This window comes from Eucyclogobius newberryi, unplaced genomic scaffold, assembly GCF_026437365.1.
Source record: "Eucyclogobius newberryi isolate DKJ021-1_F unplaced genomic scaffold, fEucNew1.0.hap1 SCAF_2, whole genome shotgun sequence".
NCBI lineage: Eukaryota > Metazoa > Chordata > Actinopteri > Gobiiformes > Gobiidae > Eucyclogobius > Eucyclogobius newberryi.
Window position 1 is genome coordinate 41,631,861 of NW_027315834.1, and position 24,150 is coordinate 41,656,010.

Genomic DNA, 24,150 nt, shown 5'->3' on the forward strand with positions numbered 1-24,150 from the left:
ACTATTCAAATACAACTAATGCTCAGATAACATTAAAAGACAGAATGTTCTTTGTCCTTCTATCCATGTAGTGCTCTGGTCTGGTGCTCTAATATCGTGTGGCGTGCTGTTCTCTGGAGTCAGATTATAATTCTGAAAGTGAGCATTAATGGAACCTTAAAGTTGTTGTGGGTCCTGGGGTTTCCAAATGTTATAGACTTGACTTTGAAGTCCTTCATGTGTAAATGAAAGCTGTTGACCACAGATAAGTGAATAAGTCACAATAAACTCTGCAACAATGACTTATGACAACTGTTAAGTCACAAGTCTGCTCGTGGGACAGCTGCTCCTTCAAAAACAATGACATCAGCCTGGTCCACAGAGAGAAGCCCTGTGTCTGTATGTCTCTGTCTCTGTCTCTGTCTCTGTCTCTGTCTCTGTCTCTGTCTGTGTGCGTCTCTGTGTGCGTCTCTGTGTGTCTCTGTGTGCGTCTCTGTGTGTGTGTGTGTGTGTGTGTGACAGAAAGAGGATGGTGTGATGACAGGAGGAAAGAATGGGACAGGCTGAAACTGCACATGAGCCCAAACACAGTTCATATGAAGGTCGCCATAAATGTCAATCAACACTCTATACACTCTATACACTAAATCAGACAGAAATCCTTCTAAAATAAAATCCAAATCAATATTTGTGCATCAGGGTCGTTTAGTTGGAGTGACAAAGTTTATTGTTACTGTGTCAAACTGGCAAAGAAAAGCACATGTTTCAATGGTCAATCCTTCTCAATGTGCCATGTTGTGTACAGTAGATAAAACATATGTAGGCCTATAATAAATGAATGAATACAAACTAAATGGATAGAGTTGTTATCAGATACAATGTGCAAGGCATTTTGAAAAACATCTGGGATCTATTGACATGTTTCTAAACACAAGATGACAAAATACTTCACGGTTTTCTTTTCCAAGTGTTCAGACACAAGAACTCAAGTCTCCGTCATTAAAAGTTACAGCTCCAGTTTTTTGTTTAAAGTGTTGAAACGAAGAGCCCTAGTAAACAGAGGTGAAAGAGCCTCAGGGCCACAGCGGGACAGCCGAGACGTCCCGCAGCCCCGCGGAGGAGCTGTGCGTCCCTGGAGGCAGAGACCACCCGGCTGTAGGTGGGATGGATGTGTCTGTAGTTGTTCTGAAGGGGCGTGACCTGCTCAGCGTCTTCCTCTGTGGAGAAAATCTGGGACGTGAACTGGGCAAGCTGCAAACAGAGGCCAGTTTGCTTCATAAATAGAAAGACTCAAAAAAGCAGTTCAAAAACAAAGAGCAGTAAATCATTCATGCTTGATATTTTCAAACGGTGACAAAATGCTGAAAATGTTGTGTTTTTTTCATAGAACATTTAAGTCAGGGGTGTCCAGGGCCACATTTTGAAACTCAAACGGGGCAGAGGGCCGCGAACAACTTGACAATGTCGAATTTGTTGAATGACAAAGTGAATCATTCGAAATTTTGCATTTGACGTAATCGCGATGAGCCTCCACACCTTTATTTAGACCTAGAACATTAATATTAGGTTGGTATAACATCAATATGCCTGAATTTTCCCAATTTCACAGTAAAACGCACTACTTTTTGTTGTTTGGGCCGACATAGCAGGACGCTGGAGGGCCAACAAAAATTGGTCTGAGGGCCGCATTTGGCCCCCGGGCCCTAGTTTGGACATGCCTGATTTAAGTGAACTGAATGTTTGTTTTAAAGGTGCACTGTGTAACTTTCCTGGCATGGGTCTCCTTGGAGAAATCATTGCTGTGCCTGTAATGTTTCACAACAAGGCATTAAACGTGCTCATCTTGCATTTAATAATGATCTAACAAGGTGTTCAAATGTCTGAAAAAGACTAGAAAAACAAGCTTTCTCACAGTGAGGGTTGACTCGCCCTTCCACAGATCTGACCTGTTGATAAATGTGCTTAATGCTATACTGTGGCGCATTACAGGCAAAGCGATAATATCTACATGGAGGTGAGCTGAGGAAAGTTGCACAGTGCTGCTTTAATCCATCTGAATGGGAAAGAAAACTGTGCATATCGTTGTCTAATAATGTACAGTCTAATGACCAGAGGTGTGCAGGAGTTGTCAAAGAAATGACTTAAGTAACTGTAACTGTCTAAGTGAAACATGATTTGTAATTTAATAAAGTTAATGTTAAATTTAAAGCCGCAAGCGGCATCCAACGGCCCTCGCGGGCCGCCGGCCTTCCGACTCTGCGCTTTCGACTTGATAAAGATGGCGCCCTTATTGTATGTTGAATTAAAAAAGAACTTGACAGACGGCGACACATTGGACATGGCCAATCCAGTGCAAATCAACACAAGTGTCAGTCAAATGTGCTGCGCCGCCGCACAGAGACCGTAGCACTTAGAATATAAATATGGATAACTTTTGATGCCGCGCTTGTGTAGATGATATTTCCCAAAGTAAAGCTTGATCGAGCTATTGCCCACGGAGGAGTTTGTTAAAGTGTGAAGCGTTTTTCCCATTTGTGACAGTATATTTGCAGCTCCACGGCAAAGAGACCGTACCACTTAAAATCAAAATATGACTAACTTTTGATGCCCCGCTTGTGTAGATGATTTTCCCCAAATATGGGCTTGATCGGGCAATCGCCCTAGGAGGAGTTTGTTAAAGTGTGAAGCGTAAAAATGTGGTGATTTGAGCGATTCTACAATTTTCCCATAAGGATAACATGGGATGTTTCTGTCAACGCTTCGGTTACGCCGTACAAAATATGACTTTGGCTCTCATACTTGTATGATCAGGATGGCAAATTAGAATTTTGTTCAAAATATCATGTTATTTGGAAAAACTCTATTGTTTATAGGCCACTCTGAAGGCCAAATAATCAGAATTCTGGGAAACGTTTGCGGCTCCGTCGCACAGAGACCATAAAAGTTATCCTTAAAATTTGGATAAATTTAGATGCCCCACTTGTCTAGAGGACGTACACCGATTTTGAGGTTCGTGGGTAAAACGCACTAGGAGGAGTTCGTTAAAGTGTGAAACATAAAAATGTGGATATTTGAGAGATTTTGCGGTTTTCCCATAGGGATAACATTGGAGGTTTCTGTCATCGCTACAACTACGCCGTAAAAAATAAGGCATTTGTCTGATTGGCTTTTTTGATCGGGACGCCAAAATAGAATTTTGGGTAAAGTTTAGAACATTTTGGTAAAACTAATTTTTGACCTTCAATGTTAATTTCAAGGTCACTCTGTAGGGGGCGCTATCGCGCCCATTTCAATTTTGTCATCATAAACTGGTCCAAACCGAAAAGTTTAACAACTGATTCAAATTTGGTCCTAATCGGACTCGTTTTGATCAAATGGGAGCAATTTTTAGATCTGCAATATTCCAAAATAAGTTGTCCAACTTTGCGGCTGCGCCGCACACAGACCGTAAAAGGTATCTCAAAAAATTGGATAACTTTAGATGCCCCACTTGTCCAGAGGACGTCCGCCGATTTTGAAGTCGGTGGGCAAAACGCCCTAGGAGGAGTTCGTCAAAGTTTGACGTGAACAAAATGGCTAACACAACATTTTTAACTCCAGCAAAAGCACTGCTACGTCAAACAAAACATCACTCCAGTATAAATAACTATGGGGTGAGAAAACGACTCAGAAAAGGACAATGTCTTCAAAAAGGTTCCTCCCTGCTGCTGTATGAGGCACCACATCTAAACCTAACTCGCCGAGCATGTAATGAAGGACATGGATTTGCGTTGAACAAACTTACCTGAGTCCACGAGATGTAGATCGGGACCTCAAACACGGTCCAGACGACAGCCTGGGAGCACGGAGGAGTGGTCAAGCTCCCGTGATATCTGTAATACTGACTCAAGTTGTGCTTTGGCAGGAGGCTCATCAGCGGAAAGGGCTTGATTTTAGCCACTTGTCCTTTCGGAGAGAGGAAACATGAACGATGCACCAACACTGAATCGTGAGAAGGCTGATGAATTCTTACCTTTGTGTGCCACTGAGGAGAGCCTTTGTGATATGTGGCTGAAGTGCACGTTGTCCGCGTACACGACCTGAAACAGAAGAGAGCAACGTTACCGTTTGGCGTTATCGTCTGGTCTTCTTCAGTATGTATCACGTTGTGGGTACAGTGACTAAAGCTCAATTTTATAAAGCTGGTGTCATACTAGAGGTATTGTGATCGTTTAAACAATTTGATTGAGAGAAAATTAAGTATTTTGCTGTTGTTTGGTGTCAATAATCTTGAATAGCCGTTAAATTAGGATGTATCTTCTCACAATAAACAGTAGAACCTCCCTAAAGACAAGGTGGCATGGCTGTTCATCGTAACACTTTAATTATTCAGTGTTGGAAAGTAACAAAGTATAAAAAGCACTGTACTTAAGTCAAGTTGAAACATTTCATTTTTTCTTCACTACACCAAGTAAAAGGTTAGAAGCTTTAATAGTTTTTTTTTAGCACAGGGGTGTCCAAACCTTTTTCACAGAGGGCCGCGTTTTGAAACTCATACGGAGCAGAGGGCCACAAACAACCCTACAATGTCAAACTTGTAACATTTAATTTTGACATAGTTGACAAATATTTTACAGTAAAATATACTACTTTTTGTTGTTTGGACCAACTTAACAGGAAACCAAAGGGCCAAAAAAATGGGTCTGAGGGCCGCATTTGGCCCCGGGCCGTCGTTTTGACATGCCTGTTTATGGTGACATCCTGACAAAAGGTTTTGAGTTCAAGTCCCGGCTTTGAGCAAACAAAAATATACAAATTAAAATCAAGATCTTCACATTTGACTCACACACACATTTAATCAGGAGGTACTTTTTTTTTTTTTTTGCCATGTGATACTTTTACTTGAGTACATCTTCTACTCCTGCACGTTTACGTCACAGAACAGTCTCGCTGTACTGACGTCAATGAAGAAGCCCAGCACGGCCAGCCCTGTCGGGTCGTCCAGGGCGGCGGACACGTTCGGGTGGACGGACTTCATGTTGACGATGTGCATCTGTGTGCGAGAGCAGACGGTGAGTCGACCCACGGCAGGTGGGACGCGCGCCGGTGCAGCTTTGTACCTCCATCGGGAATCTGCGGGTGTCCAGGGTGTGCTCGGAGCCGTTCGTGGCGGGGCTGCCCCAGTGGAAGTGCAGCTGGAGGGTGTGATAGAGACCGGGGAGACCACCGCCGCTCACCGACATCCCATTGCCCACGGACAGCACCACTGCCACACAGAGGGTACGCGGTAAGATAAGATAGATATGATAAACCTTTAATATCCACACAAGGGGAAATTTTGTTGTTACACTGCAGTAGAACAGGAGGAAAGGACAGATTATAAGAAGTTTCAAAAACACACTCTTAATAGAACTCTTATGAACAAAACAAAAAACTCTTATTAACAAAACTCCTCTCCTATCTTAATAGGGAATGGAGGGGGGGAAATAAAATAAAATATATAATAAAAAATACAAAATAAAGATAAAAATCAGATAATAATAATAATAAAATAATGATAATAGAATAAAATAAAAAATAAAATAAAGTAAAAATAACTAGCACAAGACTAGGTAATACTATTAGTAGGTAGTAAACCGTATAAAAAAACAAAATAGAACACTCTTATTTACAGGTATTGCACATGGTTGATTCAGTATTGCACATGAATATGATGGTATTGCACATGGTTACATCAGTATTGTACATGTTCAGGGCTAGCAGTGTTTGTTGTAGAGTCTGACAGCAGCAGGAAGAAGAAAAAGTTACTGTAACGTTGAACTGGAAAATGAACAAATTTGTGACTTTTGACAGACTTTGGACCAAATGGGACTTAAATGCTGGCCAGAGTGTGCCTTAGTTTTGTTCTGTTGGATCTCACGAGTTGCTTGTTTTGTGTGTGTTTAAAGAAGAAAATCAATGTTTTGCTTAATTTTTAGGGTTACTTTATTTGTTTTTCTGTCTTTTTTCTGTCTATTCACGCTCTGATCTTGTTCTGTAATATATATGTATATATAATGAAATAAAACAAGGGATCGTGACAGCAGTAGTAGCCATGTTGCAGTAGTGAGGGAAGTAGCAAGACAGAAGCAATAGCAGAACTATCACTAAAAGCAGTAGAAAGAGTAGCATTAAAGTGCATATGACGGGTTCTTATGTTTTTATAATTATTACTTTGTTTGGTGAGATCTGTGGTAAATAATTTCTCACAATTTTACGTTAGTCAAATTTTTGTTTGTGAAAAAAAGTTGAAAAATAAAATTTGAAAATGACAGGAAGTAGAGCCGAGTTCTAAAACACAATCCCACTGTGATGTCATCAATAAGCGACATTCAATCAAAAATGCAATGGCAGTTCAAATTTAACAAAATAAAGGCATTATCGGTCATTATTATTCGTCAAATTGTAACTGTTGTGTAATTCATATAGATTTTGGCCCATGTTTACAGTACGGTTGCTAGGTAACCGTTGTAGAATGACCTCTACTTATGTAAAATCTTGAACATAATCATGTTCACGGTGTTTTATGGCCTGGACTTTATTCGCCGAGTGCTTCTTCTTGCGTACTACTTTGAAATGTACTTTTTAATTTGAACAGCGCTCTCACCCGAGTGACCGTCGTTCTCCAGTGTCCAGTGTCCCTCCTGCACCTCCTCGAACCCCTCCAGCTGCAGCGCGTCCAGGGAGGTGTTACGGCTCATGTGGAGGTCCAGATCAATCGGCGAGTGGTGTTCTTCCAGTAACGGGTGACAGGAGTGAAAAAAGTCCCCCCACGCGTAAGGATCTGTGGAAACGCAACAACCGCGCGATGTAACGTCGTACTGTACGCAAATAAGGAACGTGACGATATCAGATTTTAGTGTTAAACGGTTAAACGATTTCCCCCCCACGATTACTGACCAAAACAGCAGTGAAATTGTTCATTTTCTTTCTGTCCTGTTGACATGTTAATCAAGTTTGTGACCAGCTTTACAAAATCAAACTTTCTGAATGACATATTGAATGTGTTAAGATGACAAAAAAGACAGAAAAAGTACATTATAATTAGGTGATTACTGTATTTTCCGGACTATAAGTCGCACCAGAGTATAAGTCGCAAAAAAACAAAAAATGCATAATAGAGAAGAAGAAAACATATATAAGTCGCACTGGAGTATGAAATGTGGTTACAAGTGTGAAAATAACAAATAATATCACATATAAGTCGCTCCGGAGTATAAGTACATAAGTATAAATATATAAATATAAGTATAAGTCGCACACCGGCCAAACTATGAAAAAGATGCGACTTTAACATAGTCCGGAAAATACGGTATTTTTGAACTGAAAATACCTGATTTTGCCCAATAAATTCTCCCGATTATAATTTTTCATTTCTTACACTTGTATTATGACCTGAATAATCGCGACTATCGATCAACCTAATTTTCTTGACATCCCCAAATACAAGCGCATTGATGTTTTGTCACAACATGAAAGTGAAATCGCCAAACAAAGGACAATTGTATTCGGTGGGAACTCATTTGCATGTGCTTGTAATTGAGCTCATCTCTACAGTGCAATGACACAACGCCACACAACAACACACCAAAACAACACACAACAACGTTTCACTATATTTAGAAGTACAAATAATACAACACAACAGTCTGTCTACCTGGATACATCAAGAAACCACTTACCACAATATGGCTCGTTGTAGCAATAGTCATCTGGAAGAGATACAGAACATTGTCACAACTTTTTTATGTTTCTTGAATGTTATTTTACAGAGCTCGACGCACAAAACCCACCTGCATCAGCGTATGAAACAGCCACGAGGAAGACGGCAGTCCACATCATGATCCTGGCAAATCCACACAGCAGGTGTAGTAGAGGCGTGAGGTAGACCGGTGGACAAGAGAGACGGACGGACTTTAAGCGGGAGAGCAGGTAAAAATCCGGGTTTTATTTGGTCCGGGCCTGATCGCTGGACCCTGTCATTACCAGTCGAGTGGTCTTAAGTGATCAACGAGCTCATTGATGTGGGGACAGCTCCAGTGCACCCCCCCGGCTGCGGCACGATGTCCGATGACTAGTAACAAGAACCATTCATCCCATGGGAAAGGTCTGGGACGTGCTGGCTGTTCTGAGGGAACCAGAAAGTGTTCATCCTCGGGTGATGCCATGTCTCGTTGGCATTTATGAGGTGTTTTTTTTGCCCTGGAATTTTAAAAGTAAAGAAGCTCATGGTGCGTTCACACTTCCACAAAATCTGGACAGAACTGGGGTTTAAGGGTGCGTTCACACTCGTCATTTGCTCCTGGATTGAGCTCATTTTAGTCCTGATGTGGACATGGTTTGGTTCTGTTCTAGTCCTTGTTTAGTCCTGATGTGGACATGGTTTGGTTCTGTTCTAGTCCTTGTTTAGTCCTGATGTGGACATGGTTTGGTTCTGTTCTAGTCCTTGTTTGGTCCTGATGTGGACATGGTTTGGTTCTGTTCTAGTCCTTGTTTGGTCCTGATGTGGACATGGTTTGGTTCTGTTCTAGTCCTTGTTTAGTCCTGATGTGGACATGGTTTGGTTCTGTTCTAGTCCTTGTTTAGTCCTGATGTGGACATGGTTTGGTTCTGTTCTAGTCCTTGTTTGGTCCTGATGTGGACATGGTTTGGTGCTGTTCTAGTCCTTGTTTAGTCCTGATGTGGACATGGTTTGGTCCTGATGTGGACATGGTTTGGTGCTGTTCTAGTCCTTGTTTGGTCCTGATGTGGACATGGTTTGGTTCTGTTCTAGTCCTTGTTTGGTCCTGATGTGGACATGGTTTGGTTCTGTTCTAGTCCTTGTTTAGTCCTGATGTGGACATGGTTTGGTGCTGTTCTAGTCCTTGTTTAGTCCTGATGTGGACATGGTTTGGTTCTGTTCTAGTCCTTGTTTAGTCCTGATGTGGACATGGTTTGGTTCTGTTCTAGTCCTTGTTTGGTCCTGATGTGGACATGGTTTGGTTCTGTTCTAGTCCTTGTTTGGTCCTGATGTGGACATGGTTTGGTTCTGTTCTAGTCCTTGTTTGGTCCTGATGTGGACATGGTTTGGTGCTGTTCTAGTCCTTGTTTAGTCCTGATGTGGACATGGTTTGGTTCTGTTCTAGTCCTTGTTTGGTCCTGATGTGGACATGGTTTGGTTCTGTTCTAGTCCTTGTTTGGTCCTGATGTGGACATGGTTTGGTTCTGTTCTAGTCCTTGTTTGGTCCTGATGTGGACATGGTTTGGTTCTGTTCTAGTCCTTGTTTAGTCCTGATGTGGACATGGTTTGGTGCTGTTCTAGTCCTTGTTTAGTCCTGATGTGGACATGGTTTGGTTCTGTTCTAGTCCTTGTTTGGTCCTGATGTGGACATGGTTTGGTTCTGTTCTAGTCCTTGTTTAGTCCTGATGTGGACATGGTTTGGTTCTGTTCTAGTCCTTGTTTGGTCCTGATGTGGACATGGTTTGGTGCTGTTCTAGTCCTTGTTTAGTCCTGATGTGGACATGGTTTGGTCCTGATGTGGACATGGTTTGGTGCTGTTCTAGTCCTTGTTTGGTCCTGATGTGGACATGGTTTGGTTCTGTTCTAGTCCTTGTTTGGTCCTGATGTGGACATGGTTTGGTTCTGTTCTAGTCCTTGTTTGGTCCTGATGTGGACATGGTTTGGTGCTGTTCTAGTCCTTGTTTAGTCCTGATGTGGACATGGTTTGGTTCTGTTCTAGTCCTTGTTTGGTCCTGATGTGGACATGGTTTGGTTCTGTTCTAGTCCTTGTTTGGTCCTGATGTGGACATGGTTTGGTGCTGTTCTAGTCCTTGTTTAGTCCTGATGTGGACATGGTTTGGTGCTGTTCTAGTCCTTGTTTAGTCCTGATGTGGACATGGTTTGGTTCTGTTCTAGTCCTTGTTTAGTCCTGATGTGGACATGGTTTGGTTCTGTTCTAGTCCTTGTTTGGTCCTGATGTGGACATGGTTTGGTTCTGTTCTAGTCCTTGTTTGGTCCTGATGTGGACATGGTTTGGTTCTGTTCTAGTCCTTGTTTGGTCCTGATGTGGACATGGTTTGGTGCTGTTCTAGTCCTTGTTTAGTCCTGATGTGGACATGGTTTGGTTCTGTTCTAGTCCTTGTTTGGTCCTGATGTGGACATGGTTTGGTTCTGTTCTAGTCCTTGTTTAGTCCTGATGTGGACATGGTTTGGTTCTGTTCTAGTCCTTGTTTGGTCCTGATGTGGACATGGTTTGGTTCTGTTCTAGTCCTTGTTTAGTCCTGATGTGGACATGGTTTGGTGCTGTTCTAGTCCTTGTTTAGTCCTGATGTGGACATGGTTTGGTTCTGTTCTAGTCCTTGTTTAGTCCTGATGTGGACATGGTTTGGTTCTGTTCTAGTCCTTGTTTGGTCCTGATGTGGACATGGTTTGGTTCTGTTCTAGTCCTTGTTTAGTCCTGATGTGGACATGGTTTAGTCCTGATGTGGACATGGTTTGGTTCTGTTCTAGTCCTTGTTTGGTTCTGTTCTAGTCCTTGTTTGGTCCTGATGTGGACATGGTTTGGTTCTGTTCTAGTCCTTGTTTGGTCCTGATGTGGACATGGTTTGGTTCTGTTCTAGTCCTTGTTTAGTCCTGATGTGGACATGGTTTGGTTCTGTTCTAGTCCTTGTTTGGTCCTGATGTGGACATGGTTTGGTTCTGTTCTAGTCCTTGTTTAGTCCTGATGTGGACATGGTTTGGTTCTGTTCTAGTCCTTGTTTGGTCCTGATGTGGACATGGTTTGGTTCTGTTCTAGTCCTTGTTTAGTCCTGATGTGGACATGGTTTGGTGCTGTTCTAGTCCTTGTTTAGTCCTGATGTGGACATGGTTTGGTTCTGTTCTAGTCCTTGTTTAGTCCTGATGTGGACATGGTTTGGTTCTGTTCTAGTCCTTGTTTGGTCCTGATGTGGACATGGTTTGGTTCTGTTCTAGTCCTTGTTTGGTCCTGATGTGGACATGGTTTGGTTCTGTTCTAGTCCTTGTTTGGTCCTGATGTGGACATGGTTTGGTTCTGTTCTAGTCCTTGTTTGGTCCTGAGCTAGTCCAAGTTCTGATGTGGTGAACCTAAACCTGACACTAAACCAGGATTATAACAGGACAAAACCAAACCTACATTAAGGCTGAAACTGGGCCCAAGCCAGTGTGTGAATGTACTCTAAAATAAATGCATGGTTTTAAACATTTAATCTATCGTCGAAAGCGGGAATGAAAGAAAATTAAAGATTGCATTGTTGTCACAGTCTGGTCACAGTAATCGTGAATAATTGTTAAATTGTGATGTTTTTTTCCCACAATAATCAAAACACCAAATTGTATATCTTATTGCGAACATTAAAAATAACCTAATGTTGACTGATTGTTTAAAATTGATGATTATATGTCTTCTATTACATTTCTTTCGAGCTAAATCTGTGCCCAACTTCATCTCAGTTAGTAACCCATCACTTATTTTGATTCAGATTTACATGCAAAGCGGTCCAACATGTCACACTATTCCTCAAGTTTATGACCGGCTTTATAAAATTAAACTTTCTGAAAGACAAAATAAATATAATAAAGACAACCAGATAAAGTTTTTTAACATTTAGGTCTATTTTTTGGGCTATTTATTACAAAAGATACAAATTTTGCTTTAAAATTGTCACGATTATTATATTTTTGTTCTTACGATTATATTGACCTGAATAATCACGATTATCGATTAACTGAATAATCTCAATGACAAATATGAGAATGTTGAAATAAATTGAAATATACATGATTATATCTCCCTCTTGGCAAAGCAGCATTAAATAATTGTGTTGAACTGCTACAGCGTCACTCCGCTCTCATCCAGTAGTGGGCTTTACGATTAAACAATGGGTCCTTTCTCCACTCGGTGTGACTGCGTTTGGCCATCACCGTCTCCAGTCACAGCGTGGTGCACTAGATCTCCTTACTTTAAATCATTTGAGTCTTTAGGTTGAAGTAGATTTATCCAACAGCCTGTGACCTGTGGGACTTTCCCGCGTCGCACCTTAATATCCCTGACATTTGACGGCAGGATTTCCCTCCCCGAGTCAGAGAAGCTAAATGTCGCCCACAACACAAAGTGCAATGTTCAGTGACGCCGTGGTCGTCCTTTATGGTGCAGTTTATTTGGCATTTGATCAAATGTAAATCCACCTTTTAGAAACACAAGCCCCGGCAAAACAAAGCATCTTTTCAATTAAAGACTCAGAACCCAATGACAAAATGTATTCTATTTTACAGTATTAAAACTGGATATGGGTTTTCTCACGCGGGCATTGTAACACACAGGATGAGTTGAGAACATGGCAGATCCGAAGCTAAAACTGTAGTTAAGAAAAAGAAAAGCCAACCATGCCAAAAGGAAAAAAACAATACATCATGCACCACAGGTCAAAGAAGCAGTATCGGGGGGGGGAAACAAACCTTTGTCAATGTTGCCGCAGAATCCACAAGGGATTGTCAAAGCCAAATAAAAATAAAAATGGGCATCATAAAGCATAATACAATTTCATTACATTCAGACGTAAGATCTACGGAGCGTCACACATTTACAGCCGTTAAAGAGGCAGATCAGAAGCAGTTCTTGTGCTGGTCAATGTGGGTTTATCTCATTATTTGTAGCTGCTGATGAGACTGTCTTACAAAAAAACAAAAAACATGTGAGACAGTTTTTAAATCATACGTTTGTTTCTTAAAAAAAAAATAGGAGCAAAGAACTGACCAACACCGTTCGGGTTTATCTTCAGACATAATATATTGGCCACAAAAAATAGCCTGGTTACTTTGCTACGAGTAACAGTGACCCACAGAACATATTCCAACTGATCAAATTCAACTCTTTTGGCCGTTTGACTTTTTGTATAACTGTAACAGTAAAGCTGTACGAATACGATCTACAATGGCGATCGCAAATCAACCAAAAATCTGAGCCGTCTCTTAAAACAGTACCGATTAAGTCGTTTTTTTAAATTCGCTGATTAAAATGCAGTTCACGTTACCACCCTGCAATCAACGCATAGTGACGTTCCAAAGAGACGACCGGAGCCTTTTTCTTACTCCACAGAAACATTTGGCTCCAGTATAATTGCCCTGTAACACTTTCACACAATGGTTGTTGAGAGTTCTTTGCTCGCTCCACTTTTGACACAAAAAACATCATTATCATCAAAAACTCCCTCTGCAGTACCCTAATAATCTTTGATACCATGTGTGTCCAGATGATTCTTGTATAAGTCTAACCAGAACAAGTCATTTTAAGCCTAACTCTACAATTACAAAATATATTTCACTGCCAACAGTTCCTTAAACCCAGAAGACACCTGCCTATAATCACACAAACATGAACATGAAGGAAAGTTAGCTTGTAATGAAACGTTAGGGCACGCTGCAACAAGCACAGCTAATGGAAACAATTACGGTATCATAGAGCAATACAAATTCTTCAGATTCAAAACAAAGAGCACAGGACTAAAAGCTGCGAGTCACTGTTTCCTGGTGCAGAACCTGGAGCGTCACAGGAGGAGGACAATCTGGACCAGAGCAGACCTGAGACCTGTATTTACAGCAGAGCTTCTGGATCTGAAGGCCGGGTTGCAGCAGTTCAAAAGCATTGCTCATTTGGGGTCAAAATGCACCCTTCGGAGTTTGTGTAGAACTCCTCCTGCTGCTTCTGCTCGCTCTCTTTAGAAAACATTAAGTCCTTTAATCAAACTATTTCTCATTTCTGTACAAACTTCAAATGTCACGACATTTTTAATCATGGTTTCCACATGGAGACGCAGCAGAGTCCGGCTGCTGGGTCAGTCCTATACGGCGGTGCTGAGGGAGCAGTCAGGGGACATTGGGGCCATGGGACCCTCTGTGGGCGTGTCCGGCCCCACCAGGAGCGTGCTGCTGTCTATGGAGTCCTCTCTCTCCTGAGGAGGGGGCACCACTGACCCCGGACCACAGGGATTAGGAATATCAGGCTGTAGTCCAGCTCCACGGGGATTCATCAGGCCCGGTACCATAGCAACCCCAGTGTGGCCTGAAGAGGAAAATAATGATCATGAATCCAAATGGAACATTGCCATAGCGATGAGCAATTTAAAACTATGATAATCTTTTGAATGAGTCCTCAAAAAGTCCTCAAATATTGCTTATTCATGCGTTTCAGACAAGGAGGGTTGGATTTGGCAAGACAACACAGAGGACCGTTGTCATGGAAAAATATGATATCTTTTGAATGGGGACAGGTTCTGACAAAATCTGTAAATCAGGAAGGAAACGCATGAACAGCTTGGGTTCATGTGACGTCACAGGCGAGGCTAGTCACAAAGCAGATATTCTGTCCTAGTTTATGGTGAATATCTCTGAAATTACTGGGTCCAATTCACATGATTAAAAACGGCAAAGTTCAATGGGTTCACTGTAAGCAAACTTAGGCCAGGAACACACAAGCTATTCATTCTCCAGTTTTTATTTAAGGAATATCGCCTGGTTTTGTGATTATCTTGGAATCAAAAGCACACACAGCTTAGCTTCATTGTGAGGAGGCTAATGTCGATGGTAGAGAAGTTGGTTGGAGAGTGTTGTGAGCTCATGTGAACAGTTACGGCGGCTCTTACCGAGATCCACGTAGAGCATACTGTCAGGGTTAATGGAGGCTTCATATGGAGGAGGCGGGTCGTCCGGGTGGGGCAGGTCGGGATATTTGTAAGCAGCATAAGGCGGGGGCGGCTCCTGGAAGTGAAAAGCCCCTCCCTCTCCATCATCAGACAGGTGTAAGGGGGTAAGGCCAGTCCCAAACATATCCGGGCCGTAGTCAAAACCAGGAACTCTCCGGCCGAGGTTAAAGTGATGCACTGAGACGGAGAAAAGGGTCTCAAATTAAAATGAATAAGAATTAAGCCAGGGATTAAGTAAAAATACTGTGAAATTGCTGCTTACAGTTCCCCCCGATGAGCGTTTCAATTCGCTCACGCCTTCTCTGCCTCAGTCTGTGCACCATGAACAGCAGCAAGGACAGGATCAGGAAGGACGAGATGCAGCTGACAATCAGCCTCATTCCACTGGCCATGGAGTCAAACAGACTGTTCCCATCTACGAGACAGAAAACATCAGCTAGATCCACTGAAATGACCAATTATGGACACAAAAGTGTGCCCTGTTCAAAGGGGCCGTACCTGGGTCGAGGCAGGTGAACTTGCAGCACTCTTTTGGGTCCTTGCGGAAGTGTTGGCAGCCCTGAGGCCGCTCACACAGAGCCGCCACACACATCTCAGGCTCTCCGTCATGACACGTGCAGCTCAGACATGGGTCGTCTCCTTTAGGGGTGAAGTAGTATCCTTCATTCACAACATTGTCCTTAATATCAACACAAGTTTGTCCTGCAAAGATAATGCAACAAAATGAGAAACAAATGGCTACATAAAATGGGAAACTGTTATGACGAAACATACTTCTTTTGCAAAGAAAAGGGAAATTCTTGTAGCAGTTCTCTGCGTGCCAGCTGTGCAGACCCCTTTCATTCATGCTTTTAATCTGGAAGCGCTGGAGCTGAGCACAGAACACATTGTCCTGGGAGGGAGACGCTTCACCGATGGAGGCCAGACCCTCAGGAGGCAGAAACACCTGCATGGCCCCTGTACCAACGGACCACAAAGGTGAAACTTGGCAACATGCAGTAACAGTAATCGTAATAATAATAATAATAATAAATATAGCCGCAAGCGGCAATGATCGGCCCTCGCCACGCCGCCGCCACACCGCCGCCACGCCGCAAGAGGAGGGGGCGCTAACGCGCCCCAATTGTCCTTTTATTACGCCTACTGCTGAATCTGTGACGCTGTCACATCTTCTCCCCTTTGTTTTACCATCAAAAAGCTATTTTATTTTGAATTCTTGGCAAAATGTGCGGCTTTGCCGCACAGACACCGTGACTCTTTGAATGAAAATGTGGATAACTTTTGATGGTCCACCCCTGAAGATGAGTCTCACCAAATTTCAGGTTAATAGGGCTGACGCCCTGGGAGGAGTTTGTGAAAGTCTAAAGTGTAAACATGTTCTGGCGATTTCCCCATTGGAATAACATGAAAGGTTTTGGTCATCGTTACGGCAACGCCATAACAATTATGACATGGGTCTCATTGACTTTTTTGATGGGGATGCTAAAATTGAGTTGTGTGTCAAATTTCATATAATTTCGCAAAACTAAACATTTAACCTCCATATAAAATCTGTAGGGGGCGCTGTGGCGCCAAATGAATTTATTTCACTTCAAGTAGGTTTAGGGCAAAGAGTTTAACAACTGATTCTAATTTGACGCAATTCGGACTTTATCTGCGCAAACGGCAGAAATTTTAAATATGGGAGATTTCTGAAATTCTAGCTACAGTTTGCGGCTTCGCCGCACCGAGACCGTGAGAGGTATCAATGTAATTTGGATAACTTTTGATGTCCCACTCCTCAGTAGCATTTTCACCAAATTTCAGCTTTTTAGGGCCAACGCCCTGGGAGGAGTTCGTAAAAGTACGACGTTTGGAAAAACTCCGAAGTCATGTTTAGCCATTTTTGAAGCAATATGGCCGACATTTGGTTGGGCGGACGGCGTTGCCGCAATAATATTTTTTACTTCTCTTGTCACCATCTACCTCTGCGCCAAATTTCATGATTCTACGATCAGATTTTTTTTGGGTCATTTCCCATCTCTCAATGCATTTTTGGTACATTTGGGGGCGCTGACGCGCCAATTTTTTTATTTTAGAAAAGGGAAATAGCCAGAATGTAGAGAGGCACGATTTTTAGAGGTGTGAACATTTTTGTGACTTTTCGTCAATGTTCACTGGGTGAAAAATAGGGGGGTTGGTCCCGAGAAGAAGAAGAAGAAGAAGAAAGAATAATATTCCGATGCGAAAACAATGTTTCCCATTTTTCAAATATCATAAACTATACATTTTCGGAAAGCGCTCGCGCTTTCCTACCTCATGGTGTGGGTCCCTGGTCACTGACGGGTACTTTCGTTAATTTTGAGTGGGCTCCGCCCACTTTGTGTTTTTGGCCCTCTATACAGTAATAATGTTCAATTTTTGCATTACATGCTTATATGCACGGAACATGCAAGAGATGGGGAACGTATTCATGAGCTACTTAGCGTAAATGAGTGCTTTATATGGGGATGACGACCGCTTCGCGTTCGTCATCTCAATGTAAAGTGCTCGTTTAGTGCGCACTTTTGCACGGGCTTCGCCCGTTTACAACGGTAATGTTCCATTTTCCTACTACTAATTAGTATGCACGGGGCGTGCATGAGTGAAGGAGTGCGTTAGTGAGTGTTTGGAAGTGGGCGAGCGCTTCGCGCTCGATTTCGTGCGCACTACGTGCGCACTTTCGCAGCCGTGCTTCGCACGGCCTTACGAGATTAATAGGCCTCTCGCCAGCTTGTGGCGCTCGGGCCTAATAAGTTAGGGTCACATTAATAATTTTAGCATTATTAACAATATTATTAATACAAAATAATGGTGTTTTACCTTTATATGCCACTTCCCAGCGGCCCTGCAGTGAGTGGTTCTGGTTGGTGATCACATACTGGTAGCCAACCCAAAATCTGAAAAAAAAAATCACAAATTAAAACATTTTATTTCAAATAAAAAAACTATTCGGAGTGTTATAATTAAATGAAAATAAACTCACTTGCACTGGTCTCTGCGCTCACAGACTTTCTCGTCAAAGTCCACCTCTATCTTTAGGATGAACTGCAGCTCTTCGTTTGTCACAAACGTGGCCAAAGAGCCATTGACCTTCTGACAAGTGTCCACGGCCTGCCAGTAGTTCTCCTTCCTCAAGTAGACTTTGTAACAACTGGCCGTCTTCTCATAGTGGTGCCATCCAGTTGGGCATTTTTCTGCAGACATTAAGACATTAGTAATGCCACATAAACATACATTCAAATATTAAGTAGATATTGATAAAATAACTTACTGTTGAAGCGCACAGGCTGAGCGACACCAATGACATCTTCAACCTGGTCAAAGCCATTTCCGTAACGGTACCGTTCCTCCTTTACAGCTGCAAACACAAGACACAAGGTCAACCCCCAGTTGTCAGTTCAAATGTGTCTCAAGGAGAAGTTTAGCCTTTACCATCTATTTAGAACGAGAGCCCCAGTCACCAAATCACACAAACAAGTTATGAAACAATCTGAATAAAGGACTGAAACTGGCTCTCAGCCTTATCACTGAGGCATGTTGACATGTGCTTTACTTTTATGAACGAAAACAATCCCAAGGCCTCAGTTAAAGCCGAGCTCAGCTACAGCAGAATGCAGGTCACATGTTGTACTCAATCCCTTCAATAATTCCATTCTGTGGTCACAGATCTCATGAGAGACATTCTCCACTTAAGACAAACAAACGGATTTCAGTCAAGGGCTTAGCACCACAAAGAGATCAGACACATGTGAGACACCCCGGGCGAGACACATGCGAGACACCCCGGGCGAGACAACCCGGGCGAGACAACCCGGGCGAGACACCCCGGGCGAGACACCCCGGGCGAGACACCCCGGGCGAGACACCCCGGGCGAGACACCCCGGGCGAGACACCCCGGGCGAGACACATGTCCTCTGAGTTCATGTGACCACATAACAGTTTCAGAAGTATGACAGTAAACATGTGGTTTGCTACAAGAGCATCAGGAGCTTGTGTGGTTCACTCACGAGGACAGTCCATCTCGTCGCTCTTGTCCTCACATGCTGTCCAGCCGTCACACTGCCAGGACAAAGGGATACACTGCAGCTTTCCACTGCGGCAGGCAAACTGCCCGGGACAGCGTTGCTCTACAACACAAAGACACAATTTGGACGGTCATCACACCTTTAACGTTTCATTTGTGCCAAAAAAGTGCTGAGCCTGAAAAGCCAAACCTTAGAGAGTGGAGGACGGCAAGTCATAAAAATATCAATACTATTGTAGGTATTGTTCAAATTTAAATAGCGAGTAAAAACAAGAGCTGATCCAAAAACTGAACCAGAATATTGTCCAAATTGTTATTGATACTTTTTTGACAATCCCCACCCGTTTAAGAGTAAGGAATTATACTTTTTGAACAGTCGAGACAAACAGAAATTAAAGACCTTTATGTGGAGCAAGAGAAAATAAAACAAAAAATCAGACATCGAAGTACTTAATTTCACCCTGTTCCAACATTTCTCTGGAGTTTTGTATAAATCCCTAAAAACTGGTTTTGTAGATATATAGGTGGAAGAAATGAAACAAAAGATAATATTGCAAGTGTTATTTAGAATTAAATAAAAAGTATTTAAAAAGGGTTACAAAAATAGCAGATTTTACAGTCCAGTTTTGTGATACTTGAAACCGACACATGTAGTATTTATTATTGTCCATTGTTATTGACATTTATAAAAAAAATAATTGTCAATACTGTACTAAAGTTTTAGTTTTAACCACAGATACAAGGAGAAACACACAATATAGTCTCTTCATTTCTGAAGCTTCCACAGAGTCATAGAAATACTTTGTTTAGGTTTATAGAGTTTAAGAGATAAATGCTTGGATCTTACTGGTGGATTTGGTCAGTTTCACGTCTAAAAACACCCACGGCAGAGACAGAATGAATGGTTCCTTCTAGACTTTTTATCTGCTGCATCTCAGAACCACAGTGTGCGCTAAGTGGCTCTCCACGCCGTATGTGATTAACGTTAGAGATGCCAGAGCGTTAAAGTGTTTAGTTCCACTCAACGGAACGTTCATATACTCTTCTGTCCAAACTGTAGGGCTCCAGTCGACTAAAAAGGGCACGTGCCGATACGAAAGCTCTCAAAACCTTTCAGTATCGCTAAATCTGACCATGTATTTAACTAAAACTGCACCCACAAGACCACGACTGCGCGGGAGGTCATGCGAAACAACCATTTATACAAGAAACTGTGTGTTTAAACTCTTGTTACACACAGATCTTCACCAAACTCACTCGTTACCTTTCCTTTCTGCTGCGGTCCCATAGAAATCCGCATTATCTCAAACTAAAAGCTCGTCTAAACTGTGTGTTCAATCTCGCTGGACTAGAAAATTGCTTACCTGACAATAATCTGGCCAGAGCTAGTCGTGGACCTGTAACAAATAGAAACAGTAGAATAACTATCCCGTGTGTTATTTTTTATTTCTCACAACTGTTAAACCAACGAGAAGACACCACTGCTGAAACTAGTATTGAAACTAGATACTCATTTGAGCAAGTATCGATCAAAATAAATAAATCAAGTAAACAGGACAAAATCTGGCCTTTCCTGAACAGCTCTAACATGATCTTGAGCTTTATCACGTAGAAAAAATGAAGTACTATTATTTTGTGTGGAAAATGTCAGTTTTAAAACCTTGACCTAAAAGGGTTTTCTTATCATTGTGGTATCAAAACTGGTACGGAAGTCGAATATGAAATGCTGGTATCGTGAAGACAATAAACCAAACCAAACCGTTCTGAAGTATCACACACGTGGCTGAAGGTGTTACTGGTGAAAACACTTATTAATATTATGGCAAACAGAACGTAACCTTTTCAAATTACATTATCAACACACAGAACAAGGACTTTCCTTCTTTGCGCACTGAAAGTCGTTTTTAATGGCCACATCTTTTTTTAGATGCTATTCTTTCACCATTAAAAAAAAAAAAAAAATACATCTTTATTGACAACTCAAGACTTTATGCAAAGAGAGCGTGGACTGCCTGATTACACGAAATAACACACTTTTGGTGGTGATTCTATTATTTATAACTACGGTAACTGTTCAATTTGTGGTCACTAAACTATTTAAAAAGATGAGGGCTGCAACTAACAATCATTTTACAAACCAATCAGTTATTTGGATCACTAAAGAGATTTTTCCTGAATTAGGACCCGGCTGAAGCAGAAATGAAGCCGCTCGAGGACATTCTGCTGGCCGATATTAACAGACAAAACAAACAAAAACACTTTTCATAGCCCGTGCCATGCTTTGGACTCGCCGTACAGTCCAGTTAACGATGATATGACTTCTAAATTAGTTGACAATCATCTCAATTGTAACTCATCAAACTAACTCAGACAGATGACTAGATGTTATTTCGCCGTGTGGAGCTGCTCCGTCAGGTCGAAGACAGCTCGCTTGATGAACGCTCTTTTGCTGAAGTGTTCTTTTCTTGGAATCGGCGGAGCTTCCTGGAGATGAGAATCGGAATATTTGGATAATCGCCACTACACGCTCATCTTTTCAGCCATGTTTGACAGTGGACCAAAAACATGCACTTATCGGCCGATTAATTGACTAAAAGAGTGTAGAAAAAGCTATCAAAACTGCTTTGTTATTGTGTATTTTTATGCTAGAGATATACTGCATATTAGTTTGATTAAACACATAACTCACTTCAAAATCTTCAACAAACTCACTTCATACCATCTGCTTTTTGCTTTTGTCCCAAAGAATTCCCTTTAATCTAAATAAAAGAATAAATCAAGTTAAAAAAAAAAAAGGTTGGTCGACTAAGACACCATCTTGATCTGGTCTTAGCTTTAACTATTAAAAAAATTACCCAGAAAAATAATCAAATTTTAAAAAAAGTATAACATTTTCCCTCCAAAAACAGACAGCAATATATTTCTGGGCGTAATGTCGAAAGAAATGCCCATCGTCGGCGGTAACACAAACAAACAGCCACAAAATGTAACAGCTCTTATTCTTTCTGACGTTGCTGTAAGAATCATTTTGGATCTGCCAATTTTATAAAGATTTCATGTTAGTAATTTTGTTTTTTGTTGTAATTTTGATTTTGCTACAAAAGGAACAGGCTCAACACGCTTTTGACACTGTAATAACAAACAAACTGAAAATAGACTGCAATTTTCCACATGAAATGATACTTTACGTGGTCTAAGGTTTAATTGTGTATTTTTTGTGTGAGTTTAGCATTGATACCTGTTCAAATGAGTATCTAATTTCAATACTACGTTTGATTGGCAGGGAAATCCTAATACTATCGTAAATATACTTGGTTCTGGTTCAGGGGTGGTAAACGTGATCAGATAAACCATTGAGTTTTAATCAGTGGATTCACACGGATTGAGCTGAATAACAGACCTTTTTTGTAGTGTCCTGAACAAACTTTTGTACCAAAAAATAAAGCAAAACCATCACTGCCAGATTAAAGAACCAGACAGTGACATGGACATTTTCATCATTTTACATGATGACTTTGCTAAAAGGTCTGATTTGGGAATGTGGCGTTTGGTTCACCCAAAACATTTAGGAAAATGCTGAGATAAACAATACTTTATGATTAATTTGCAGTAGCTGACATCCAGTTCCTTATTTCCGTTCTGTGAATACAAATTAATTTCTGTGTATCGCATGTATTATGGGTTCTGGGGGGGGGGCTTGGGCGCATGGCGTTTTCTCAGCGAATCCAACTTTTTAACCTGGTTTGTTGTTTTTCTGAACACACAATTTAGAGTCACAAGACACTGCCTGAAGAAAACCACAAGATGTTTTAGTCTAAAATCTATTTACCAAAAGCAATTCACAGTGAAAACTGTCGAATGGTGTGAAATTGGATAAATGTGACTGTACAGAGATTAGAAAACTGCACTTATTTTAGATCCGATTTATTTTAACAGCTTCTGTCTCAGGAAATGGTCCATTTGAGGTGGTTAACCAGGCTGTTGGAGGACCTTCCATGTCTGGTTTAAGGAACTATGTTGGGCTTTTTCCGGGTAATTAATATTGAACTATGGGGAAGATAATTTTTCCATTGTGTTCTTTAAGAAACTGAATATTGATCTAAAACAGCTTAATACTAGAAACAGGACCATTGACTCTTCATAGCGACAGTTCACTGTAACAAGCAACTGCTTTTCATTTACATGTTTTTAATCCATTTAAAACTGAATCAGTGACACGTTTTAACCCAACGTGCATCACTCAGAGTCTTAATTTATAACTAATCGCAGCTAAGTGCAGGGATGTGGGCGTGGATAGGGGGAAGGTTAACTTTTTTTGAGGCCTCAATTGCAGAACAATTCCGGATTACATACATCAAACATGCATGAATCATTAACAGAAAATACAACTTTGAGTAAACCAATGACGAGGAAACACCAAGGTTAACAACAGCTCGTGACAGTGGATCTCGCACAATACGTCCCGTTTAATGCTCATATTTGCGGTAAAACGGAGCCGTGTTTTGCATGAAGAACGCGCGGCTATGATTTGCGCACACTGAGGACATTTGCGTTATTTGTCCCTTTCTTTGCACGTTTGCTGAGCAGATCCCGGGCCCTGCGCAGCCGCCTGCACAAGAAACAGGCCGCTAAAAGCCTCGTCTGCGCGTGAAACTCAGCCCGGCCAAGTGACTCCCCGGGACGGTGATTTGTGCAGTTACCTGTCCGCGGCGGGTCCGTTAACGTGAGGACGAAGCACAGCGAGAAGAGGACAAAACTGCAGCTGTCGGCCTTCGGAAACATTTATCCTCCCTTCATAGTATCTCGCCGCAGGAAAATAAAAAAATAGACGCCGAGGAGAATGCGCACAGCCGCCGTCGCCCTTCGCTCCTTGGACTTCAACCATGAACGCCGTCTATGACCATGATATCACGGCAGGAACGCAGACTGGGATCACGCTGCAGTCGAAGGAGCTCCGCCTGGTGTGGGTTACTGGGGCGCGGGGCGAAGGTTAGCAAAGAGCCCGAGCCGTGTCGTCCCGCTGCTCACGGCGGATCTGTGCTGGTCCAAGATGGCGGCGGCCTCTCATCACAACAATCCCAAACAGGCATCAGCTGGAGGAGGCGGGGCGGAGCCGGGGGCGGAGCCGCAGAGCCGGGGCGGAGCCACAGAGCCGGGGCGGAGCCAGGGGGCGGAGCTCTGCAGATTAGACCTGCTTAAACTGCTGTATGTGTGCCAGTTATTCAAATATGTGCGTATAAACAGTCATATAACTCTCTAAAACGGTTGAGTAACCAGCCAGGACTAATACAACAAATGTCACTATTATTAGTAGTTATGGAAATTAGTCCAGTGGTGGAAACATTACGGAATATTTGTACTCGAGTTACATTGCTAAAAAATGTACTCAAATTCCAACAGTAAAAGTATA

At 42.0% G+C, this 24,150-nt stretch overlaps 2 protein-coding genes across 5 annotated transcripts; both read right to left on the reverse strand.

Annotated features, from left to right (window-relative positions):
• Positions 1-683: 683 nt before the first annotated feature.
• Positions 684-8,138, reverse strand: car15 (carbonic anhydrase 15). Of its 2 annotated transcripts, none has more exons than XM_072453962.1 (8): positions 7,791-8,138; positions 7,680-7,709; positions 6,605-6,781; positions 5,079-5,224; positions 4,919-5,011; positions 3,992-4,058; positions 3,764-3,924; positions 684-1,196 (listed from the first exon to the last, which is right to left on the reverse strand). In XM_072453962.1, exons 1-8 carry the CDS (start codon positions 7,837-7,839, stop codon positions 1,053-1,055), a joined length of 867 nt encoding a protein of 288 aa, XP_072310063.1. In that variant the 5' UTR covers positions 7,840-8,138; the 3' UTR covers positions 684-1,052. The 2 variants fall into 2 exon arrangements, with proteins under 2 accessions (XP_072310063.1, XP_072310062.1); XM_072453961.1 differs by having other exon boundaries at positions 684-1,230.
• A 3,993-nt stretch (positions 8,139-12,131) lies between these two features.
• Positions 12,132-23,807, reverse strand: dgcr2 (DiGeorge syndrome critical region gene 2). Of its 3 annotated transcripts, XM_072455448.1 has the most exons (11): positions 23,441-23,663; positions 20,105-20,137; positions 18,724-18,843; positions 17,987-18,073; positions 17,699-17,909; positions 17,536-17,612; positions 15,469-15,651; positions 15,193-15,396; positions 14,957-15,109; positions 14,635-14,871; positions 12,132-14,054 (listed from the first exon to the last, which is right to left on the reverse strand). In XM_072455448.1, the coding sequence occupies exons 1-11, from the start codon at positions 23,520-23,522 to the stop codon at positions 13,834-13,836; spliced, it is 1,608 nt and encodes a 535-aa protein (XP_072311549.1). In that variant the 5' UTR covers positions 23,523-23,663; the 3' UTR covers positions 12,132-13,833. The 3 variants fall into 3 exon arrangements, with proteins under 3 accessions (XP_072311549.1, XP_072311548.1, XP_072311550.1); XM_072455447.1 differs by having other exon boundaries at positions 15,193-15,651; positions 23,441-23,807; XM_072455449.1 differs by lacking the exon at positions 20,105-20,137.
• Between the last annotated feature and the right edge of the window lie 343 nt (positions 23,808-24,150).

Bases quoted from the DNA above. Each gene is read 5' to 3' on its own strand.
- dgcr2 (XM_072455447.1), bottom strand. From the start codon at position 23,522: ATGTTTCCGAAGGCCGACAGCTGCAGTTTTGTCCTCTTCTCGCTGTGC. The intron at 17,613-17,698 runs GTGAGTTTATTT...TTTTTTTTTCAG, and splicing joins GAGCGCAGAGACCAGTGCAA to ATTTTGGGTTGGCTACCAGT. The intron at 15,110-15,192 runs GTACGGCCCCTT...TCTGTCTCGTAG, and splicing joins GTTCACCTGCCTCGACCCAG to ATGGGAACAGTCTGTTTGAC.
- car15 (XM_072453961.1), bottom strand. From the start codon at position 7,839: ATGATGTGGACTGCCGTCTTCCTCGTGGCTGTTTCATACGCTGATGCA. The intron at 3,925-3,991 runs GTAAGAATTCAT...TCTCTCCGAAAG, and splicing joins CTCCTCAGTGGCACACAAAG to GACAAGTGGCTAAAATCAAG. The intron at 1,231-3,763 runs GTAAGTTTGTTC...CTCTGTTTGCAG, and splicing joins TCTACATCTCGTGGACTCAG to CTTGCCCAGTTCACGTCCCA.